This window comes from Camelina sativa, chromosome 5, assembly GCF_030686135.1.
Source record: "Camelina sativa cultivar CO46 ecotype springtype chromosome 5, ASM3068613v1".
NCBI lineage: Eukaryota > Viridiplantae > Streptophyta > Magnoliopsida > Brassicales > Brassicaceae > Camelina > Camelina sativa.
In genome coordinates, this window is record NC_141884.1 from 36728094 (window position 1) to 36753106 (window position 25013).

Consider the following 25013-nt stretch of genomic DNA (forward strand, 5'->3'; position numbering starts at 1 on the left):
CATACCACATCTTTTAATATCGTTTAATTATAAAATATAAATTTTAGTTAAAAACTCAAACCGACAAATAACTTTGTAAAATCAAAATTCAATATTATATGATTAGTTTAATAAAATATATATTATTAAAAAAAATTTCTTTTTTCTTTTATTATGTGACAGATTCATGGATGAATACAAGGGTCTCCAAATATGTTTCTTCTACCTATAATTATAGGCTTACAGCAATAAAGTTAGATATGCTTAACCGTTAAAAATCCCAAAATAATTCCACAAACCAGAAACAAATTGAAATAATCAATATGTTGTGAGTTTTGGTTAATTCCCGGTATGTAACGGTCTCTTGGTTCGGTCATTAATCATAATCGTAATTAATTAGTCATAATAATCCTGTGCGCCTTATCCAAAAAAACCTTGTAAAACCCCTCTCAGTCTCACCATCATCATCCACTGATCCACAATCTCAAAATTCACTACGACGAAGAAGAAGATGCGATCTTCGTTTATAGTCTCGAATCCTCCGTTTCTTCCTTCTCTAATCCCTCGTCACAGTTCCAGAAACTCCTTTAGACGTAGCAGAGAACGACGCTTCTCCTCCTTTGCTGAGTCTCTTCGTGTTTCTCTTCATGGAATCGGAAGAAACATCCAGGTTTGTTTTGATTGTTTCCTCTTGCCTCCCAATTAGAACAACATCGAGGTGTTAATTTGGTTTTTGTGTTGTCTAGGTCGTCGCTCAAGGAGTTCAATTCGATGGTCCGATTATGAGTAGAGATGATGCTTTAGAGGTTAATTTGGATGATGATTTAATGGTTCAAGTGTGTGTGACTCGTACCTTGTCTCCAGCTTTGACTCTTGAGCTTGGACTCGAGAGTCTCAAAGAAGCTGTGGACGAATTGAAGACTAATCCTCCTAAGTCATCTTGTGGCGTCTTGCGATTTCAAGTATTGAATCATCATATCTACGCATTTGCGTGTTCCTTTTTGATTCTGTGGATGCAGATTGTTAATGTGCGTTCAATTAAATTTGTAGGTGGCTGTGCCTCCAAGGGCAAAAGCTTTGTTCTGGTTTTGCTCTCAACCAACATCTTCCAGTGTGTTTCCTGTTTTTTTCCTCTCCAAGGAAACCGTGGAGCCTTCTTATAAATCACTCTATGTTAAAGAACCTCATGGGGTTTTTGGGATTGGGAATGCATTCTCTTTCGTTCATCCATCGTCAATCGACTCCAAGGGACATAGGAAAACGTAAGCATGTTCTCTAATGGTATTAGGACTGGAATCTCTTTTATACTTAGTTTGGTTAGTAAGAATGTGCTTTAGTCTATGATGTATGCATGTTCTAAAGTGCTACATTTCACTTCAAGTAGTTAAGCTAACTAACTTCTGCAGATTCCTCTCAGATGAATCAGCTATGGTGACGGCCTATGGATTTCTAGATATTGATTTCAACGAGCACTCTACTGTAAATAGCAAGGATGGCTCTTCTTACTTTTTCGTTCCTCAGGTGAAGTAGCATTGACTCTACTGTAAATAGCAAGGATATCAAGGATGGCTGTTGAACTGTGTCACTTTACTTGATTTACGTGATACTAAATTTGGGTTAGGGTGGTCGTTAATCTGATCTCATTGTTTTTGGTATCTAAATTAGATTTAGGGTAGCGGTTAATGTGCTTGTAGCAGGGGTTCTTACATTGTAAATAATTTGATTGTCAAAATTTCAACAGATTGAGTTAGATGAGCGTGAGGAGATCTCTATATTAGCAGTTACACTGGCATGGAATGATTCTCTCTCTTACAGTTTCGAGCAAACGATTTGTTCATATGAGAAATCCTTTTTTCAGGTATGCTTATGTTCCGACATGAAACGAAGATTCTGAAAACAATTCTAATCATTTAGTTACTCATGTAGCATTGTGTTACCTCCTTGAAAAAACTAAACAATATACGCAAAACTGTGCCAAAGTTGATTACTAATTTACCCAAATCAGGGAACTAAATCTTCACATTCTTCATCATTGTGAAAAAAGTGTTCCTGTACCGATTGTGTTCATCTGAATTCTTTAGTTTAGAATTGATTAATTTAAACCTTCTTTAGTGTAGATTTGTTTTACATCTGTCACTCAACTGAAAAGTTAAATACTTTTTGGTTGTTGCCATTGGTTCCTATGCAATTCTTGGATATGTCTGTTTCTTCTTTGTCCTGTTTTCTTTTTCTCACTTTTGGTTCATTTTCTTGCAGGTTTCTTGTCATCTCTGCCCAAATTTAGAGGAGCATTGGTTCAAACATTTAAAAAGTTCTATTGCAAAGTTTAGTGCAAAAGAGATACATCCAATTGAGATGGTACACGCTTTACTTAGGTTCTTTGTCCCCCAATTTTTAAATAGCTAAACAAGATGCAAAGAAGAGATCTGATTATTTCTTTCTTTCTTTATCAAACTGTGTCCTGCACAAATTTTATCTTACTCATATTTGGAGAGTCACTTAAACCTCATTAAATATTAAACATCTAGCAATCCGTGTTCCATTTGAGTCTGCTCTAGGTGACTCTCAGTCTCAGGTGAAATCACTGAAGTTTCTTTTACAATATAGTTTTACCCGCTTGACTCACATGGATTTTACTTACAAATTTTTATGGACGAAGCATGTAAACTTAGTTTCCTTTTTCATCCACTCATCATTATGTTTCTCTTTTCGCAGGAGCATATGAGGTTTTTCACATTTTCTGAGATAGATCAGGCTGACGCCAAGGAACTGGTATCTTCTTTACCCTGGTAATTTTCATCCCTGTATTTCAGAATTTAATTATCGTCCTTGATCGTCCGTTGTTTATTTTCTTCAGATGTTTTGGATTGTTTATGGTTTGATTTGCCATTCTTTTGTTGCAGAAGAATATCCGCTCGTCATGTCAGTTCCATTGCAAGCTTTCACCTGGCGTTTTTTTCTCTAACAACATGGTACGTAGAGCTATAAATATGGCCATTAGATGGTTAGGCTTAATTTTTGTATTGCTTGTGAGAGACTGTTCACCATACTCTCATGGTAATTAAGCTCAGAGATTTAGAACTGTCTGTGGTTGGTGACTTTTGAACCTTGTGGCTTTTCGAGTTAGCGTCAAATTTTTATGAAACAAACATAATTAGGATGCATTGGAGTGTCCGAAAAGTGAGAATCTTGGAGGGTATGAATTCTCAGGTTTTTACTTTATATATATATATATATATATATATATATATATATATATATATATATATGTTTTGCTATCAGCTGAATCCGGAGGCTGAAGTGAGTAGCTTCTTGAAAGATGAGGCTAACATCAATGCTGTCTGGGCGTCAGCTATAATTGAAGAATGCACTCGTCTTGGTTTGACGGTGAGCTGAATTTGTCAATCATCTGAAATAAAATCTCAAATTTAACTTACTTTTGTCACAACATACTGCCACAGTATTTTTGTGTAGCTCCTGGATCGAGGTCTTCCCATCTTGCAATTGCTGCTGCTAACCATCCCCTTACAACGTGTCTTGCATGCTATGATGAAAGATCTCTTGCCTTTCACGCTATTGGTTATGCTAAAGGATCCCTCAAACCAGCAGTCATTATAACATCATCAGGAACTGCCGTTTCAAATCTTCTTCCAGCGGTCAGAGTGTACTCATTTATGCTTCACTAAATTATTTTATTAGCTTGTTGCATGCTACATACTTCACCAAATGCAGTTGTGCTCCCTTTCGGGTATTTATTTTATGATTTTTGACAAATATAGGTGGTTGAAGCCAGTGAGGATTTTATACCACTGCTACTACTTACTGCAGATCGTCCTCCTGAACTCCAGGGTGTTGGCGCGAATCAAGCAATTAATCAAGTAAGGTCAAGATAAGACCTTTCTTCGAGATTATACACTTGCGGTAGCCCAGTCTGTTTTTGTTTGCGTGTTCCGTTTCTTATATTTTTCAATTTCTTATATTTTCTTAACTCTGTCCCAGGTAAACCACTTCGGTTCGTTTGTCAGATTCTTCTTCAATCTTCCTCCTCCAACTGATCTTATTCCAGTCCGGATGGTCCTTACTACTATAGACTCTGCTATACATTGGGCAACTGGTTCTGCTTGTGGACCAGTACATCTCAATTGTCCTTTTAGAGATCCACTTGATGGTAGTCCAACAAATTGGTCATCAGACTGCTTAAATGGATTAGACATTTGGATATCTAATGCTGAACCATTCACAAAATATATTCAGTTGCAAAGCCTTGAAAGCAATGGTATAACAACTGGCCAGATTAATGAGGTTTTACAAGTAATCAAAGAGGCTAAGAAGGGTCTCTTTCTAATTGGTGCAATCCATTCGGAGGATGAAATTTGGGCTTCGCTTCTGTTGGCTAAAGAGCTGATGTGGCCTGTAGTTGCAGATGTCTTATCTGGCGTACGGCTGCGCAAGCTTTTTAAACCTTTTCTTGAGAAGTGGTCCCCTGCTTTTGTTGATCATTTTGATCTTGCCCTGCTTTCAGATTCTGTTAGGGATTTGATGGAGTTTGATGTTGTTATCCAGGTAAACTTACCGTTCTTTAATTTTTGCTTCATGCATCTAAGATTAAGGTACTGTAGGGGATTTTGTGGTACATCTCAATTCAAAATTTTCTTTGTGGTTTGGAATGCCTTGAAGAAGTTTCCAATAAACATGAGGAACTAGGAACTATGTGAAACATTACTAGATCGTTTATCTGCATCTCAGATTAGGGTTGTTTTTAACATATGCTAACTTCAAACTGAGATTTCAGTGATTTAGGTATTAATTACATCGATGTGTTCTGACTGAGTTTGTAATATGATATAGGTTGGAAGTCGGATAACAAGTAAAAGAGTTTCTCAGGTGCTAACGAAATGCTTTCCGTTTGCATACATTTTGGTTGATAAGCATCCATGCCGACATGACCCATCACACCTGGTCACTCACAGGGTCCAAAGCAACGTTGTTCAGTTTGCTGATTGTGTGCTTAAATCTCGATTTCCATGGAGGAGAAGCAAGTTGCATGGTCATCTACAGGCATTGGATGGCGCTGTATGTCCTCCAGAAAAACTATTTTCTTAAAATGCATTAACAGATCAAACATGACTGCTATCGATACGTCGGAAACATATGCTTCCTTGTAGATTGCATGAAAGATTAATTTAACTCTTTACTGCTTTTGATAGTTCAATCTTTTATGCAGATTGCCCGGGAAATGTCATTTCAAATATCTGCTGAAAGCTCCCTGACCGAACCTTACGTTGCACATATGCTTTCTAAAGCACTAACTTCCAAATCTGCTCTTTTCATCGGGAATAGCATGCCAATAAGGGATGTGGATATGTATGGATGTAGTTCAGAAAATTATTCTCATGTGTTAGATATGATGGTGAGTGCAGAACTACCATGTCAATGGATACAAGTAACTGGAAATAGAGGAGCTAGTGGCATTGATGGGTTGCTCAGCTCGGCCACTGGCTTTGCTGTTGGATGCAAGAAGAGAGTAAGATTTTTTTCCCTTTAATGAGTGAAGTGAGAGAAGTATCAGAACCATTTACTCATGTGTTTTGTTTACCATTTACATATATCAGGTGGTCTGTGTGGTGGGGGACATCTCTTTCCTTCATGATACAAATGGATTGGCGATTTTGAAACAGAGGTAGCCCTTTGCCTCTGCTTTATTGTTGTAGTTTCGCTGTTGGTGGATTTTTCATACAACGAACAGATAAGCCATGGGTTTTTTTTTGTTCACCAAATATGTCATGGTTTTTATAAGTCAGTTTAGCGATTAATTTTTGAAGTTCAATCTGACTTGTTAGGATTTCAAGGAAACCAATGACAATTCTTGTGATAAACAACCGTGGTGGTGGAATCTTCCGACTTCTCCCTATTGCAAAGAGAACAGAGCCTAGCGTGTTGAATCAGTATTTCTATACATCACATGACGTTTCCATTGAAAACTTGTGTTTGGCACATGGGTAAAAACATATTAGCATTTTTTACTATGTTTTCCTTTTCCCACTTTGCTTATTTTAATGCTCTTTGGCTCTACAAAATGTAGGTTTTGGAGAAAAGAAAAATGGATAAGATTTGTCTGGACTTTGAAGTTTTACATGTTAATTTTGTTTCATATACGCATGACCATTGCACAGATATTTATAGAACATACAAGAAAAAATAATCCAGTATTGGTAGCGTAGATTGTCATTTAATTTGTTCACTGCCTCTATTTCTTAGCTTATAGTCGAGTCGGTTCTCCATTATTTACGATGTCCTTGATTATATAGGGTCCTCATGGTTTATAATAAGATAATAACTCAGCCAACTTGCTAAATATGCAGTGTGAGGTATGTACACGTTGGGACGAAAAGTGAACTTGAGGATGCTCTAGTTGTACCCAGCGTGGAAGAGATGGATTGCATTGTGGAGGTTGAAAGCTCTATAAACGCTAACGCAATCGTTCATAGGTTATTTTGGGCTTTTGTTTTATTATTATGTTTAACATGTCCTCACTTCTCGTGCACTTTTGTTGACATTGAATACTCGTTCACAGCACTTTGGAAAGGTTTGCACGCCAAGCTGCAGAAAATGCGCTGGGCATTATCTCGGCCAGTTCTCTTTGTCATCCGATGATTGGAAATGTACTTGTTTGCCAAGTCTCTGGAATACAATATTCGCAGTACAGGTAGAACTCGTCAGAGACTATATCTGAATATTACTGTTTTTTTCTTTTCTTTTTGTCTAATAAAAACTCTGTTTGCAGAGTCAAACTGTGTGACAGACCTACCATATGTTCTGATGAGTTCTCTCAATTCCATCGAGAAGGGTTCATACTCTCCTTGACTTTGGAGGATGGGAGTATTGGCTACGGAGAGGTTGACTATTTTATTATTTTTAATTTTCCATCACTAAATAGTACTGCCAGGTAATTAGCTTATATTAAACTTACATCTCGTGTTGTGTGTTTCATGAGCAGGTTGCACCTCTAGACAGTAATGTAGAGAACTTAATGGATGTTGAGGGGCAACTTCAGTTAGTTCTTCACCTCATGGATGGAGCTAAATTTTCTTACATGCTTCCTTTGTTAAATGGCTCAATTTCTTCCTGGATTTGGAGTGAGCTTGGAATTAATGTAAGCTTCCCTAGCCTTAGTTATGTCAGAAGAAAATTCGTTTACTCCATACAGCTGCTCTCTGTCAGGAGAAATTGCAAAGTAGACTATTGTGCAATAAGTTCTTCATTTTTCATTCTTGCTACGTGCAAAAAGTTCTCGATCTTCGTAGTCTTCTTGTTAAAGAAATAGAAAACTATCTACAGACGAATAATTTCCTGGGAATTATATTTGAATCCTTCTTTTTGTCAGGCATCATCGATTTTCCCGAGTGTCAGATGTGGTCTTGAAATGGCTCTTCTAAATGCAATGGCAGTAAGACATGATTCTAGTTTGTTGGGGATACTTCATTATCAGAAAGAAGAAAATGGTTCTGCTCAACCACACTCTGCTCAAATATGTGCCCTTCTTGATTCTGAAGGTACTCCATTGGAGGTCGCATACGTTGCTAGAAAACTTGTTGAAGAAGGGTTCAGTGCTATTAAACTTAAAGTAAGCCAACGGTTTTTAATCATACAAACAAGATTACACTCAACCATCAAATAATAAGATAGCTGGATTATTATTTTACTTTATGCTGGTTACGTATATAGCATTTTTCCTGCATAAATTGAGGTGGTTGGCTTTCTCACTGTGAAATTTTTCAAGCTATTGATTATTGACTGGGGGATAAACCTGCCTAAAATGACAGGTTGGTCGTCGAGTAAACTCTGTTCAAGATGCTTTAGTTATGCAAGAAGTAAGGAGAGCCGTTGGTGACCAAACTGAACTCCGTGCAGACGCAAATTGTCGCTGGACTTTTGAAGAGGCTACAACGTTTGGTTTATTAGTGAAAAGCTGTAATTTAAAATATATTGAGGTATGGTACAGTCTGAATTTTTGCAATCTGATTTTGTTCTGAAGTATACTCTAAAATAACTGATTTCTCTTACCTATATTACTTCAGTGATGAACTTTTTGTATATCTCAGGAACCTGTCCAGAATAAAGATGACCTTATAAGGTTTTACGAAGAAACTGGATTACCAGTGGCACTTGATGAGACTCTTGATGATTTTGAGGAATGTCCTCTACGTATGCTTACCAAATATGTCCATCCTGGAATAGTTGCTGTTGTAAGCCCCTGGTCACTCTTTACATAATTTACATATGCCTGAGACTGTCAGAAACATGTTATTTCTTGTGTGCTAAATTTCCACACAAACATAAGATCGATAATATATCAGCTCTATCTTGGTAAATTATTTCATTTTTGCTTGTATATTAAATAGTTTTGACATTGTCCTATCATACTTGGAATTCATAGGTTATTAAACCAAGTGTTGTGGGAGGGTTTGAGAATGCAGCACTGATTGCTCGGTGGGCACAGCAGCATGGAAAGATGGCTGTTATAAGTGCCGCATACGAAAGTGGCTTAGGTTTATCAGCATATATTTTATTTGCATCATATTTGGAGATGGAGAATGTCAAAGCTTCCACAGAGCAGAAGCAAGGAACGACCCCTTTTGTAGCCCATGGTCTCGGAACGTACCGGTGGCTTAGTGAAGATGTAATGATGAATACTTTAGGAATATTCCGTAGCCCTTACAGCGGATTTATCGAAGGATCTGCTGCTGATGCTAGTAAAAATCTAAAGGATGTTGAGATAAACAACGATGTTATTGTGAGAACCAGTAAAGGGGTTCCTGTCCGGAGGTATGAAGTGAGGGTGGATAGAGATGGTTTCTCTCATTTCATAAGAATCCACGACACTGGAGAAATTGCGGAAGTAAGCTTGTCCTTGTTTTTGATTTTGAATGTCCAGAGCTAAAAAGACATAAAGCTGTTCTTGGTCAATTTCTTGTTTTTCACTCTGCTGTAATGTATTTCAGGGAAGTGTAGTTTTGTTTCTTCATGGATTTCTTGGAACCGGTGAAGAATGGATCTCCATCATGAAGGGTATCTCGGGATCTGCGAGATGCATTTCAGTCGATATTCCTGGTCATGGAAGGTCAAGGGTACAAAGTCATGCTAATGAGACCCAGACAGCCCCAACTTTCTCAATGGAGATGGTAGCAGAGGTCTTGTATAAGTTGATCGAGCAAATTACTCCTGGGAAAGTTACCGTAGTTGGATATTCAATGGGAGCAAGAATCGCACTGTACATGGCTTTGAGGTTTAGCAACAAGGTGAGTATTCTTTGTGTGGAAATTGAACGTTTGTTTAACAATCTTTATAATGGAACTTTGATGCTGTTCTATAGATCGAAGGAGCTGTCGTGGTATCGGGAAGCCCCGGGATCAAGGATCCAGTGGCAAGGAAAGTTCGAAGAGCAACAGATGATTCTAAAGCACGAATGATGATTGACCATGGACTAGAAAACTTTCTGGAGAGCTGGTACAATGGAGGCTTGTGGAAGAGGTAACTTTCTTAACTGATCTTTTTGTTCCCCGCACCTAAATTGATTACTCACATGAGCGACTTTTGCAATGACTAGCTTGAGAAGGCACCCCCATTTTAGAAAAATAGTTGCTAGCCGCTTGCTACATGATGATGTCCTTAGCGTTGCAAAGCTCCTCTCGGATCTAAGCAGTGGGAGACAACCGTAAGTTCATCTTTGCAACCTTTTATCCATCATTTGATTCAAAAGCAATGAACTTTGGTGACGACGATGACTTTTTGTATCACTTAGGTCATTGTGGGATGAGTTGGAGAATTGTGATACAAATATTTCTCTTGTCTTCGGAGAGAATGATGTCAAATTTAAACAAATCGCTACAAAAATGTACCGCGAGATGAGTAAAAGCAAGAAGAGAGAAAACAATATCATCGAGATGGTTGAAATCCCAGAAGCTGGTCACGCTGTCCATCTCGAGAGCCCTCTTGGCGTGGTTCTCGCCCTTAGAAAATTCTTAACAAGAGTGCACAAAAGGTATACAGAGACGGAGCTTTCTGAGAAGCTTCTAGTAGCACTAAAAGAAATTTAAAACAGATTTTGATTCATATGGTTGGACCTGTTTCAAATTCCAATTGTATTGAAAATACTAGCTTCAGAGATATGTTTTCAAAATAATAATAGTAAATTGATGTTTTAAAAAAAAAAACAAAAAATTGATTCAAAATACTATTTTTATGGTATCTCTCTCTTTCCTCTGCATCTAATAAGTAGTAAGTAGAAAACTATGGTGGTACAAAATCTCCTAAAAACTCAACAACAGGTACATGTACAACCAAAATCACACCTACAGGAACAGGTTCCAGGCTTGCATTGCGGAGGACAGAACTTGTAACAGTCTTTAGCTGTATCGCAAGGCTGACCGTAATCATTTCTCTCTATATGTGCTGTTAGCGGCAAGCAGTTACAGTTCTTCATTCCTTGAGGACATTTGCCTTCGATGCAGTACACTTGCTCCACCATCATCTCTCTTGCATCACCTAAAGACGAACCTTTGATCACAAATAATCACAACAAACTTTTAATATATACAAGACCAAAAGCCAAAAAATTTATATAACAAAGAACATATATTTATTATAGAAGCTTACAAAATACTATGACTATGAGGGATAACAAGAAAACAAGCTTGAGAGACGTTTTCTCCATTGCTAATGGTAAATTCTCAAAAATCTTTTCTTAGTTTATTTTGATTGCACGAGTAATGAAGAGAAGAGAAACCATATTGTCTTATTTATAGAGTTCTGTAAGTTGAAATGCAAGAAAATCTTTTGCGTGAAGGTTAAATCCTATACAAATCATTTTAGGAAATCACGTTTATTATTTATTGACTTTGTATTTTTTGTAGAGGGAAATTAACAAAAAGTTGAGATACACACATATATTGAGTATATATAAAATAGTGAATGCTATTGCCACGAGCATCCAAAGAGATTTTCAAATAATGGAAGATAAATATCCTTTTAACGATTAAAGAAATAGCAAAAAAAACTAGGGCCAAAATACAAACATACTGTATATTGAGTATTTCTAAAATAGTGAATGCTATTGCCAAGAGCATCCAAAGAGATTTTCAAATAATGGAAGATAAATATTCTTTTAACGATTAAAGAAATAGCACAAAAACTAGGGAAACTATAATCCGTATTAAAAAAAAAAAATAATAACTAAGATTTTTAATCATAAACTATTATAAATAACATTATAATAAAATAAATTATTACAAATTTTTATTAAAAACATGTTCAGCCCGCGTTTCTCCACGGGTTAGTACCTAGTATATATATATATATTTGAAGTATATTTTGGGTTATACCCTTTTATTTGTACTTATTTACAAAATTGGTCCCTAATAAATTTCAAAATTTTAAATAACTTATTTTTTATGAAACCAAAATTTTATTTGGATCCTACAAAAACAAAATCGTTTTAATTTTTACATAAATCTTGGATTACAAATATATAAAACATCTCGGTTTTAGAAACTACATTAATCTCAATTTTGTTTAAGAAAACTATAAGGTTGAGTATATTGGCTTAACAAATTATAAAATTATTATTCGGATCAACTAGTATTAATGTACGCGCCAATATACCAAATTATACGTATTTGTTGAAATAATAAATTCGTATTTTCGTAGCACAATAAAATAAAAATTTTATACAAATATTTACACTTATTCAGATCCTATATAAATGTGTTTTTATATATTAACAAACAAATACAACTTAATTTATAAATACGAATATACGAATTTATTATTTCAACAAATACGTATAAATTTCACAAAGTATATTGGCTCAAAGGTATATTGCACGCAGTGTACCGGCCTAGATGTTTTGATTTTTTTAACACTTTTAGATGTATACTAGGTAATAAATGTATTACTAGACTATACATATACTACGGGTTAAAACCTTGAAAACATTACAAAATTATATACTTTGAATACTTATATCAAATATCTGTAAGATTTTATATTTTAAAAATCGTTTTATGGTACACTGAGTAGATCCAATAAATATTCATAACTATACAATCTAAAAATTAATAAAATAAAAAATAAATACAATATAAATTTTATAGTTTTAAAATTAAAAATATTATCTCGCATGTGTACCGCGGATTAAATCCTAGGTTATAATAAATTACTATTACTCTAGATTCCAAATAGAGTAATCAACTGGTCTTGCCCATGCGAGTGGTTAATTTCGATCATCTCTACAAGATGTCTAAACTAAACAAGAATGACCCTATCTCTGATTCCAACTATTTACACTTGGCTAAACGGTCGGTTATTTATTCCTTTGTCTGATGACGCATAAGAGCTACTTCGAATTATTATTTCAACGAATTAAGCTTCACCTATGAAGCAAAACATTTGTTAGTTACATATCAGTTAGAGAAAAAAAAAATGTCTAACTCAAATAGATAATGAGTATTTATCTTTTATGTTAGTAAATAATACTTTATTGTATGACATGACTGAGTTTGCTACTACAATTTGTTTAATTTTAAAATATCATTAATTCAGTACTATTACAATTGGTTTAAATAATAAAAAGTCATAAATTTATACAAAATATTCTTCCCTTCACGGGTCAATCCATAAGTTTTGAAAATAATTTATTACTAGACTTTAACCCACCGTACACCGTATGCATATAATTTTTATTATTATTTATATTTTATGTTGTAATTGTTTGTTAAATATTGAATGTTTTGTAAATAGAGGAATAACTAAATTTTTCGGCTATTTGTGCGGCTAAATATTTTTTTAAAATTTTTTAACCCGCTATACATTTCATGTCATTTGTTTGTTATATTTAGTTTGTTTTGTTTAGTGTTTGATAATCTATTTTAATTTTTAATTATTATAACAAAAATAAGGGATCTAAATACATAATAAATAATTTGTATGCTGTGATTTTTTTATTTTTTTGGACAAACATAGGTTTCCATTCATTCAAATAGAAACATTACAAAGGAAAGAAATTGGAATTCCAGAGTTCAAAAGGTTAAGAAGGTTACAAAGGTAGACTTTCCCCAAAGTCATAAACAAGAGGATAAAAAACGAGAAAAATATCCTAAAAATCCCCAACTTTCAAATTTGGGACGATTTAATCACCAACTTTCAAGATGTCATTTTAATCACAAACTTTTTGTTGACTTGACCATAAAATAGCAAAGTTCTATTGACCTCGCCATTTTAGGCACGACGTTTATTAAATCCCTAATCCTAGATAGAAAACCCCAAATTCTCTCTATAATACCCAAATCTCTTCTGCAATCTCTCTATTCCGATGAGTTTAAGCTTAAGGTTTGACACATCTGGTTGCATCGGTGAGTGTGGTGTGTCATCGATGGTGTAGAGAGAATTTGGGGTTTTCTTTCTAGGGTTATGTATTTGTGAAATTGGAATCGATTTGGGGATTTAGTGTCTTCAATTTGGTAAGCGATGTTGTTTTTGGCGTTAAAAACGTGGTTGTTTATGCTAATCGATAGCAGATAACATGCAATTTACTCTGTTTTTGAGATCTTTAACAGAGAATAAACGACGTATCTAAAACGGCGAAGTCAACAAAACTTTGCTTTTTTATGGTCAAGTCAACGAAAAGTTTGTGATTAAAATGGCATCTTGAAAGTTGGTGATTAAAACGTCCCATATTTGAAAGTTGGGGATTTTTTTGACATTTTTCCCGATAAAAAACATCAAGAAATAATCCAAGAGAGCTGTGAGGCAGTCGCTAAGAGCAAGCTGAGACATGTGAGATCATGGTTGCAAGACTGATCAACATCGAAGAATCCGATAGCTGACAAAGTAGTCACGGTCATACGACTTTGTGACGTTGGGAGGTGAATCAAGGCCAACAAGCTCTCCGATGAGAGGGGCAGAAGCAGCAGCATTGCCTTGGCAGGGATTCGGTGGGTTGTAACCCGAGTGGTGGTGGTGGCTCTGAAGATGTTATGCTTCGGTGTAAAACGCTGATAGTTGTAATGGTAACTCCCACTCCATGGAGATGGGGTCATAATGCCATTGGACTTCAGGTTTTTAGGAGGACACTTCAACAAGTTGATACAAAGCAGTTTAAGGGTCTCTATAAGCATATGGGGTGAGGAATAAGGGGGCCTGAAGAAACAACGGTAATCACAGCGCCATATGGTCTGGATCATAATGCCGAGTTCATTCAAGCTTCTAACCTCAAGAGCAAAATCAAAATGTCGATCTAAAAGCAGGTTTCCTACAAAAATCCTGAGCCAAACTAGCAACAATGGTGGTTCACCTTCCAAATGCAGTCTTCGAACAAATGGTTCCATAAATCCACACACATAATGACTAGAATGGAAGAGATTTGAATTCCACTCAAACCTGGATAACAGCAAGGAAAGATCGATGAAGACATCTTTTGGTAACGGGCTCAAGAACCTTAACGGGCCGAGGAAGATTGGGCCCAACAGTGGAAAACCTAGTTTTGCGGTCGGGGGCATCGGAGGGTTCATGCAGCGGTAGGGTTGAGCAGATGTCTGATTCAGGGGCTCAAGCATCTCTGTTGAGGGGAGGGAAGGAGGTTGGGGGTTTAAAGTGAGGCTTGATACATCAGAAGGGAGCCCTAGGAGCTTAAATTCTCCGGTACAGGAAATCGATACCAAAATGAGGAGACCGTCGTGCACCATCGACAACTCCACCAGGCAAGGCGCATTTGATGGCCCTAGAGGATCTACTCCTTCCATCAAAGGAACCTGGTTTAAGATCTCCTCTTGGTGAAACAGAAATCCAGATCTGACAAAGTTTGGGTCTTCAGATATCATCTCCGGGAAAGAGTTTTTAAGCGGTACAGAGTTGGGATACTCCGGCCAGCAGCTGTCCTCTTTGGATTGCAGATTGGCTAATGGAGGCAAGTGGGTAAGAAGGGTTAAAGAGAGATAAAAGGGAACATAAGCTTAAACAAAAGAAAGAAGAAAACAAGACTACGAGAGTGAAGACAAAGAGGATGGATTCGGGTTAAGTCCCGACGCCGGCAAAGATTTCCTTCGCCAGCGTCGGAGGAGAGTTGCAGTGAGGGTTCCTCGATTATCGTGTCTGGGAGAAAGCTTTTTACTTGAAATTCTTTATATGATGTGATCAAGTTACATTTTTTGTAATGATTTAATCATTTTACATAATCTTAGTTAAATCAACTTGATTTTATATGTCAAATATTCTAATATTTGTAGTGTTGTTGACAAATAATAAAATAAGGATTTAACCCGTGTTAGCATAATTTTAATAATATTTTGTTAATTCCAACATGTCCTTTTTATAACCCATCTACTATATAACATGGTTATATACTATTTTAAACTATCTACTATATAACATGGTTATATACTATTTTAAATTTTTTTAATTTTATATATTCGTAATATTTTAAAATTTTACTAAGTTTATATATATTAATTATAATATTTAAATAAATGTGAATTGAAGTTCTTCCTACGTTAAGAATCAAAGCTCACGGGTTTTGGAAAACAAAATGGGAATCAAATTGTTGTTTTCTTTGTTTGCAAAGGATTCAGAAATAAACTATCTTCAAAACATAATAGAATGTGTTGTTAAATATATAATAGTTTCTGTTTTCAAAATGATTGCTGTGATTTTTTTTTGTTAGAATGAATGTAAAATGTTTAGGAAACAAAATCTGACGTAATGCTATTTTTAGAAATTTTTTAGAGATTAACTATGTAAATAAGTACAAATAAAAGGGTATACCCCAAAATGTACTTCAAAATTGTATATATAGATAGAATATTTTGTTAACCTCAATATTTATCTATGCATTTATGTCACATATTATTTGTTCTAAAATTAAAAATACAACTAAAAGTATAAAATCTAAATAATTATGAAAACATAAGCGAAACCAGGGAAAAATACAATCCAAATTTTTAAATCTATATATAATAGCAAACCTACTTGTTGTGTCAACTTTAATCCAACGGATGAGATTAGTTCCACTTTTCCATCTAACCGTTTAAAATTATTAATGATCCCAACATTTGCAAATTATTAATCGTGTCTTTTCGTCGTACCCCCATTTTTCAAAAATCACACCTCTTAATTTTTGCATCTCTTTGTTGTACCTCCATATTTCAAAAGTCACATCTATTTATTTTTACACCTTTTTTATTTCACACCTCTATGTTTACACCTCTTTGTTATACATCTATGTTTCAAAGATCACATCTATTAATTTTTACAAATTTTTATTTCACATCTCTATGTCTTACACCTCCATGTTTCAAAGATCACATCTATTAATTTTTACACATTTTTATTTCACATCTCTATGTCTTACACCTCTTTGTTTATTATATATGAATTTTTCTTGACAACATAAACAAGTTTCAAAAAATTGTTTTCTGAGTATTTTCAAAACTTACAAGTTAATAAATAAAACTAAAGAATTGTTTTATTGAAGTGTTTTTTAACTAACAAGCATCAATCTCTAATTCAAGGTAATTATATATTTTTGTTGCATTGTTAGGTCATGTACAACGGGCTATGCTCACCCAGTTGCTTCCAAGATTTTTTTATTAAAAATTAATTAAATAATATAAAAGGGAGAGAGAAAGAGAGAGAACCGTTCTCAAAATTCTCGGAGAAGCAACGTTGCTCAGTTTGATTCTACACTTGTCAGCTTTCTATTGGTTACACAATAAAATATTATTTTTTCTTTTTTTCTGAGTAACGGAAAGTGTACCGTTGTAAATGCTCTTATAAATATAGAAAGATTTTTGACACTCACCAAGTGACAAAAGCTTACGAATGACCTGTTAGTGTTTCTTCACCGAATCTGTTAATTTTTTTTTGGGTTAGATTATTAAAGCTTATGAATGACCTGTTAGTGTTACTTCACCGAACCTGTTAATTGGTTACTGTTAGATACGGTGGGACAAAATATGAGTTTACGTGGCTTTCTTCTTTTTTGTTCAGTCACAATTTTTTCTTTTTCTAATTAAGTTGGAAAAGAGTATAACATTCAAGCATCCAAAGTTTATTGCAGGACAGTACCCTCCAGAAAGTCAAAAATATCAATAACGTAATCTTCTTCGCCCAGAGTACGACCCGACTCGTGGTCACTCAGAACGGTAACCGGAAAAACCAAAACCGAGATACGAGAGGCATGATGACATGCACTGATGCTAGAGATGCGGATAAGCGAAACTTTTTTTAACAAACATGGTATAATTTTATATATGTTATATTATTCACTTATTTAACCTATTTAATTTTTTTAACAAACATGGTATAAAAGTAATAATCTATTTTTTTTTGTTTTTGTTATGAAGGATGTCCATTGAATAAAAATGATCCAGATTAGTTTCCATTTTTTTGTAAATAAAGTTTTTAAAAAATTTAGTTGAATTTTAATTTCTTATACTTTCTGAGTATCAAACATTTTGATTATATATACAAATATTCCAAATGAGCATGGAAATAGAGAGTGCCTAAGAAAAAGCCAGACATACTTGTGACAACACAAAATCAAATTCTAGAAAGCGTAAGCACGACCAAATGATAAGTCAAGTTAGGAAGCAAAGATCTTCTAAAGGTAACTTATTTACTCTTTGATGACTTTCTAATTTGTACCATGTTTTCAAATCTGTACACAAAAGAGACAAAGGAGGATATACGGAAATATACTTCTCACCACTACTGAGCTAAAGTTATCCATTAGAGCTCTCCGCTTCATCTCTCTCTCTCTCTCAATTTTTTCTGTTGATTCAGCAAATCTGAGTGGTTTGTTTTTTGCGTTTTCATTTTTACGGTTTCACGCTCTAATTAATAAACAAATTGGTTATTTGAATGTAGATAAAAAACCTGTATCATCAAAAAAATTGAAACGGAATCAATTAATAAGGTGTGGGGATTGTGATGCATTAGTATGGCCTAAGGAAAGTACTTCAAAGGATCGGCAAACAAAAAGACCTCTATTTACAATATGTTGTAAACAAGGGCGTGTCAAATTGTCTAACATTCAAGAACCTCCGCTTCCATTAAAAAAACTTTTGTCCGATCCATCTTTCTGAAGACACATTAGAGTATATAATTATATGCTCTCTATGTGCTCTATGGGTGCTGACATTGATTATTGAAATCAACAAATATGCAATGTAATGAACCGCTAGCGTCGAGTGATAGCAGTATTAAGTTTTATGAGCTTTAAACTCAAGATCACGTTGCAATATTTATTTAGGTCACACATCTCATTTTTTATGTGAAATCAACAAGTCAATAGTATTCCAAATTTATGCAAGAAGGTAAAAAATATGAAGATTGATATACCTAGAACGATGACTTTCTCGTGGTCGGGTTTGGGGAAAGGGTAGGGAACACCGCGATTGGGAAATCTATATATAATAGCAAACCTACTTTTTGTGTCAACTTTAATCCAACGGATGAGATTAGTTCCACTTTTCCATCTAACGGTTTAAAATTATTAATGATCCCAACATTTGCAAATTATTAATCGTGTCTTTTCGTCGTACCCCCATTTTTCAAAAATCACACCTCTTAATTTTTGCATCTCTTTGTTGTACCTCCATATTTCAAAAGTCACATCTATTTATTTTTACACCTTTTTTATTTCACACCTCTATGTTTACACCTCTTTGTTATACATCTATGTTTCAAAGATCACATCTATTAATCTTTACAAATTTTTATTTCACATCTCTATGTCTTACACCTCCATGTTTCAAAGATCACATCTATTAATTTTTACACATTTTTATTTCACATCTCTATGTCTTACACCTCTTTGTTTATTATATATGAAATTTTCTTGACAACATAAACAAGTTTCAAAAAATTGTTTTCTGAGTATTTTCAAAACTTACAAGTTAATAAATAAAACTAAAGAATTGTTTTATTGAAGTGTTTTTTAACTAACAAGCATCAATCTCTAATTCAAGGTAATTATATATTTTTGTTGCATTGTTAGGTCATGTACAACGGGCTATGCTCACCCAGTTGCTTCCAAGATTTTTTTATTAAAAATTAATTAAATAATATAAAAGGGAGAGAGAAAGAGAGAGAACCGTTCTCAAAATTTTCGGAGAAGCAACGTTGCTCAGTTTGATTCTACACTTGTCAGCTTTCTATTGGTTACACAATAAAATATTATTTTTTCTTTTTTTCTGAGTAACGGAAAGTGTACCGTTGTAAATGCTCTTATAAATATAGAAAGATTTTTGACACTCACCAAGTGACAAAAGCTTACGAATGACCTGTTAGTGTTTCTTCACCGAATCTGTTAATTTTTTTTTGGGTTAGATTATTAAAGCTTATGAATGACCTGTTAGTGTTACTTCACCGAACCTGTTAATTGGTTACTGTTAGATACGGTGGGACAAAATATGAGTTTACGTGGCTTTCTTCTTTTTTGTTCAGTCACAATTTTTTCTTTTTCTAATTAAGTTGGAAAAGAGTATAACATTCAAGCATCCAAAGTTTATTGCAGGACAGTACCCTCCAGAAAGTCAAAAATATCAATAACGTAATCTTCTTCGCCCAGAGTACGACCCGACTCGTGGTCACTCAGAACGGTAACCGGAAAAACCAAAACCAAGATACGAGAGGCATGATGACATGCACTGATGCTAGAGATGCGGATAAGCGAAACTTTTTTTAACAAACATGGTATAATTTTATATATGTTATATTATTCACTTATTTAACCTATTTAATTTTTTTAACAAACATGGTATAAAAGTAATAATCTATTTTTTTTTGTTTTTGTTATGAAGGATGTCCATTGACTAAAAATGATCCAGATTAGTTTCCATTTTTTTGTAAATAAAGTTTTTAAAAAATTTAGTTGAATTTTAATTTCTTATACTTTCTGAGTATCAAACATTTTGATTATATATACAAATATTCCAAATGAGCATGGAAATAGAGAGTGCCTAAGAAAAAGCCAGACATACTTGTGACAACACAAAATCAAATTCTAGAAAGCGTAAGCACGACCAAATGATAAGTCAAGTTAGGAAGCAAAGATCTTCTAAAGGTAACTTATTTACTCTTTGATGACTTTCTAATTTGTACCATGTTTTCAAATCTGTACACAAAAGAGACAAAGGAGGATATACGGAAATATACTTCTCACCACTACTGAGCTAAAGTTATCCATTAGAGCTCTCCGCTTCATCTCTCTCTCTCTCTCAATTTTTTCTGTTGATTCAGCAAATCTGAGTGGTTTGTTTTTTGCGTTTTCATTTTTACGGTTTCACGCTCTAATTAATAAACAAATTGGTTATTTGAATGTAGATAAAAAACCTGTATCATCAAAAAAATTGAAACGGAATCAATTAATAAGGTGTGGGGATTGTGATGCATTAGTATGGCCTAAGGAAAGTACTGCAAAGGATCGGCAAACAAAAAGACCTCTATTTACAATATGTTGTAAACAAGGGCGTGTCAAATTGTCTAACATTCAAGAACCTCCGCTTCCGTTAAAAAAACTTTTGTCCGATCCATCTTTCTGAAGACACATTAGAGTATATAATTCTATGCTCTCTATGTGCTCTGTGGGTGCTGACATTGATTATTGAAATCAACAAATATGCAATGTAATGAACCGCTAGCATCGAGTGATAGCAGTATTAAGTTTTATGAGCTTTAAACTCAAGATCACGTTGCAATATTAATTTAGGTCACACATCTCATTTTTTATGTGAAATCAACAAATCAATAGTATTCCAAATTTATGCAAGAAGGTAAAAAATATGAAGATTGATATACCTAGAACGATGACTTTCTCGTGGTCGGGTTTGGGGAAAGGGTAGGGAACACCGCGATTGGGAAGGATGCCTATAGCACTGTTAACAGTGGCACGGAGCCAGAGGATGTGAGCGTGCCACCAGAGAGTTCCGCATTGGCCGGTCAAGGTGTAGTTGTATGTGTAGGTTGGTGTCCCTTACAAAATTTAAGGAATCTTCTTCTGAATCCTTTTTCCACGACGACGCACTAAGCCCAGTCAATTTTTGTGTCCACTGATCTAGATCATATCATAGCCATACAATTTTTGTTCACATGACGGATATAGCCATAATAATTTTTGTGTTATAGATATTGATCTCACGTCCTTTTGTTAGTCTACTTTAACTTGAAGGAATTAAATGTAAGTGCTATCTTGAGTAAATTATCTAACGACAACATAAAGACAAACAGAGCACTTAAGAAGAACCAAAATTTTCGTTAATCTATAATCTATATATGAGAACGAAATGGAGGAGGGAACAAAACCAATTTTTCGGAATGAACACTAACAAATTCATAAAAATACCTTGATATGAGACTGATGCAGGTTAAAATTTAAAAACACTCCAATAAAACAATTCTTTGATTTTTTTTTTACTTATAAATATACTGTGAAAACAATAAATTCGAAACATGTTTTTGTAGTCTATTGGATAAAAATGGAAAATCCACTTTTAGGGGTCAATTTAAATCTAACGGATGAAATTGTTTTTATTATCTCATCTAATGGTTTAGATTTGTTAATGATCTTAAAAGTTGCAATGTTTTGATCCAACAATTGTGTTTCGTCGTCGTACCTCTAGCTTTCAATGTTTGCACTTATTAGTTTTCGCACATTTTTGTTTCACACCTCTTTGTTTTCATATATATACAGACTTTTATGTTCTTTGAAAAGAATTTTTGTTCTTTGAGTATTATTAATGATCTCACCCTTTGTTTATGATCTCAAAAGTTGCAAAGTTTCAATCAAACAATTGTGTTTCTTCTTCGCATCCCCATCTTTCCTATTGGCACCCGTTAGTTTTCACATCTTTTTGTTTTACACCTCTTTGTTTTTATCTATATATATACAGATTTTCATGTTCTTTGAAAATAGTTTTTGTTTTTTGAGTATTATTAATGATCTCATCCTTTGTTAATGATCTTAAAAGTTGCAAAGTTTCGATCCAACAATCATGTTTATTCGTCGCACCCTCAACTTTCCATGTTGGCACCCGTTAGTTTTCACACATTTTTGTTTTATACCTCTTTGTTTATATAAAGTTGCGATGTTTTGATCCAATAATTGTGTTTCTTCGTCGCACCTCTAGCTTTTAATGTTTGCACTTGTTAGTTTTTGTACCTTTTTGTTTCACACATATTTGTTTCACACCTCTTTGTTTTCGCACCTTTTTGTTTTTATATATATACAGATTTTTATGGACTTTGAAAACAGTATATGTTATTTGAGTATTATTAATGATCATTTTGTTTATGATCTCAAAAATTGCAAAGTTTCGATCTAACAATCATATTTCTTCGTCGCACCCCCAGCTTTCCATGTTAGCACTGTTAGTTTTCACACCTTTTTGTTTTACACCTTTTTGTTTATATAAAGTTGCAATGTTTTGATCCAACAAATGTTTTGTTCCTTTTCCTACTCGAAATGTGAAATTAACAATGTTAATCATTTCAAGTTTTCACTTTCCCGTGCAGCAACGCACGGGCCAACATCCTAGTTAACTATAATATTTAAATTTAGTCTTGCGGTATACCGCGAGTTAAAATCTAGTAAAATTAGCAAAAAAAAAAAGAGACTCTGGTTCTTTACATCCCATTATGATCTGTATTTTGCTTCATCGATCTATCATTCTAGAGTCTTCATATGCTTAAAAAGCCTAAACAAATATTTCGTGTCTCTGATTACTTCTTTGATTCGTTGTCATCTAACTAGTTGTCCGGTTCTAAATACTTACAGTTGTGGTCTCAGGTCTGTCCATCCAATGACCCCTTTCTTTGGGTTGTGTACTATTAATTCGAAAGCAAGCACCAAAATTATGTCTATTTAGTATATTACTTAAGTATATTATGACCACTGGTATTCTGATTCTGCAATCTTTTATTTAACTGGTTAAAATCTTTTAAAAAAATATTATGTTATGTAAAATAAGAATACATTTATAATTCCTTAAACTTTGTGAACTAAAAGATCTTATAAAATGACATATGATTGGACTTGTTTCAAATTCCAATTGATTGAATACTAGCTTCAGAGATATGTTTTATTTGAAGAATAATGAATAAATCGATTTAAACACTAGTTTATAGTATCTCTCTTTTTCCTGTGTCTTATAATTAGAATTTATGGTGGGCACCAAATCTCCTAAACACTCGTTAACAGGTACATGTACAACAACCAATATCACACCTACAGTCACATGTTGCAAACTTGCATTGCGGAGGACAGTACTTGTAACAGTCAAGATCTACAGTGCAAACCCGACCGTTATTATCCATTATATGTGCTACTGGCGGCAAGCAGTTACAGTTCTTCTTTCCTTGAGGACATTTGCCGTCGATGCAGTTCACTTCTTCCTCCACCATCATCTCTCTTGCATCACCCAAAGACGAACCTTTGATCACAAGTAATCACCACAAACTTCAATAAATACAATACCAAAAGCAAAAAAAAAGAATATAACAAAGAACAATATCCATACAAGAAGCTTACAAAATGCTATGACTGCGAGGGAGAACAAGAAGAAAAGCTTGAGAGACGTTTTCTCCATTGCTAATGGTAAAACTCAAAAATCTTTTCTTGTTTATTTTGATTGCACGAGTGATGAAGAGAAGAGAAGTCATATTGTCTTATTTATAGAAGTTGAAAAAGCATCCAAAGAATAAATGGAAGATATATTGTTAAGGATACACTCGTATCACACGTCTTGACTACCACAATATCTCTTTCCTTGTTTGTATTCCATTCTATACCTGGCTTAACCTAATATATATTTCCTTTAACGATGAAAGAAACAGCATAAAGATTAGTGCCAAAACTGGTAAGCGTCTCAAATTACTAGAATGGCTCTCTCATCCTCCTGTTGAAAGAGAATAAAGACAATATAAGACTAGCAAAAATAAAGGCTCTGTACTTTATTTCCCACTATAATTTATATCTTCCTTTATCGATGTATCATTCTTGAGTCTTCACTTTTGATGCTTGACAAGCCTAAACAAAGATTTGGTGTCTTTCAGTCTTTGATTACTTCTTTGATTCATTGTCATCTAACTAGTTGTCGGGTTATAAGTATTTAACAGTTGTGGTCTGCCCATCCAATCACCTCTTTCTCCGGTTTGTATAGTATTAACTTGTTCGAAAGCAAGCATAAAATTTAAAGATGAGCTGAAGAAACCAAATTCAAAGTCTGTGTTAGAAAGAAAGAGAGAGAGAGCTTTCTCAGAAGATATGTAAAACATACTAGATTTTAACTTGCGGTGTACCGCAGGCATATATTATAATTTATATTATATGTTGTGCTTATTTGTTAAATATTGGATGTTTTGTAAATAGAGGAATAACTAATTTTTCCGGTTGTTGTGTGGCTAAAATATTTATATTATTTTTTTAAACTGCAATACACTTCATAACCATTTGTTTGTTTTGTTTAGTGTTTGAGATTTTTATTTGATTTTTAATTATTATAACAAAAAATATGAGATCTAAATACATAATAAGTAATTTATACGCTGTGGTTAAGTCACATTTTTCTGAATGATTTAATTATTTTACACAATATTAATTAAATCAACTTGACTTTATATGTCAAATATTCTAATATTAGTAGTGTTGAAAAATAAGAAAATGAGGATTTAACCGGATTAACACAAATTTAATAATATTTTATTAATTCCAACATGTCTTTTTTAGAACTCATCTACTATATAACCACATTGTATAGTATTTTAAACTTTTTAAAGTTTACATATTTGTAATATTTAAAAATTTTATTAAGTTTATATATGTAAATTATAATATTTAAATAAATGTCAATCGAAATTCTTCTTACATTAAGAATCAAAGCTCACAGGTTTTGGTAAACAAAATCGGAATCAAATTGTTGTTTTCTTTGTTTGCAAAAGATTCAGATATAGAATATCTTCAAAACACAACATAATGCGTGGTT

The 25013-nt window shown here is 34.0% G+C and overlaps 2 protein-coding genes and 1 pseudogene across 13 annotated transcripts; 1 reads left to right on the forward strand and 2 right to left on the reverse strand.

Annotated features, from left to right (window-relative positions):
• Positions 1–378: 378 nt before the first annotated feature.
• LOC104787948 (protein PHYLLO, chloroplastic) lies at positions 379–10211 on the forward strand. Of its 12 annotated transcripts, none has more exons than XR_015557782.1 (29): positions 379–649; positions 726–941; positions 1030–1241; positions 1386–1500; positions 1721–1837; positions 2236–2337; positions 2695–2751; positions 2883–2951; positions 3262–3366; positions 3441–3635; positions 3759–3857; positions 3979–4542; positions 4828–5052; positions 5204–5503; positions 5592–5659; positions 5820–5978; positions 6062–6467; positions 6554–6685; positions 6764–6875; positions 6977–7132; positions 7364–7426; positions 7533–7603; positions 7803–7970; positions 8082–8225; positions 8417–8878; positions 8982–9278; positions 9353–9510; positions 9587–9694; positions 9782–10211. XR_015557782.1 is itself a non-coding variant. In XM_010513609.3 (28 exons), the coding sequence occupies exons 1-28, from the start codon at positions 491–493 to the stop codon at positions 10074–10076; spliced, it is 5160 nt and encodes a 1719-aa protein (XP_010511911.2). In that variant the 5' UTR covers positions 379–490; the 3' UTR covers positions 10077–10211. The 12 variants fall into 12 exon arrangements, 7 of the variants coding, with proteins under 7 accessions (XP_010511911.2, XP_010511913.2, XP_087307283.1 ...); XR_015557783.1 differs by having other exon boundaries at positions 6062–6429; XR_015557779.1 differs by having other exon boundaries at positions 6342–6467.
• An 86-nt stretch (positions 10212–10297) lies between these two features.
• LOC109132940 (putative defensin-like protein 262 pseudogene) lies at positions 10298–10693 on the reverse strand (annotated as a pseudogene).
• A 12388-nt stretch (positions 10694–23081) lies between these two features.
• On the reverse strand, positions 23082–23682 carry LOC109133039 (putative defensin-like protein 262). Its single transcript, XM_087512191.1, has 2 exons — positions 23561–23682; positions 23082–23462 (listed from the first exon to the last, which is right to left on the reverse strand). The coding sequence occupies exons 1-2, from the start codon at positions 23616–23618 to the stop codon at positions 23224–23226; spliced, it is 297 nt and encodes a 98-aa protein (XP_087368317.1). The 5' UTR covers positions 23619–23682; the 3' UTR covers positions 23082–23223.
• Positions 23683–25013: the final 1331 nt, after the last annotated feature.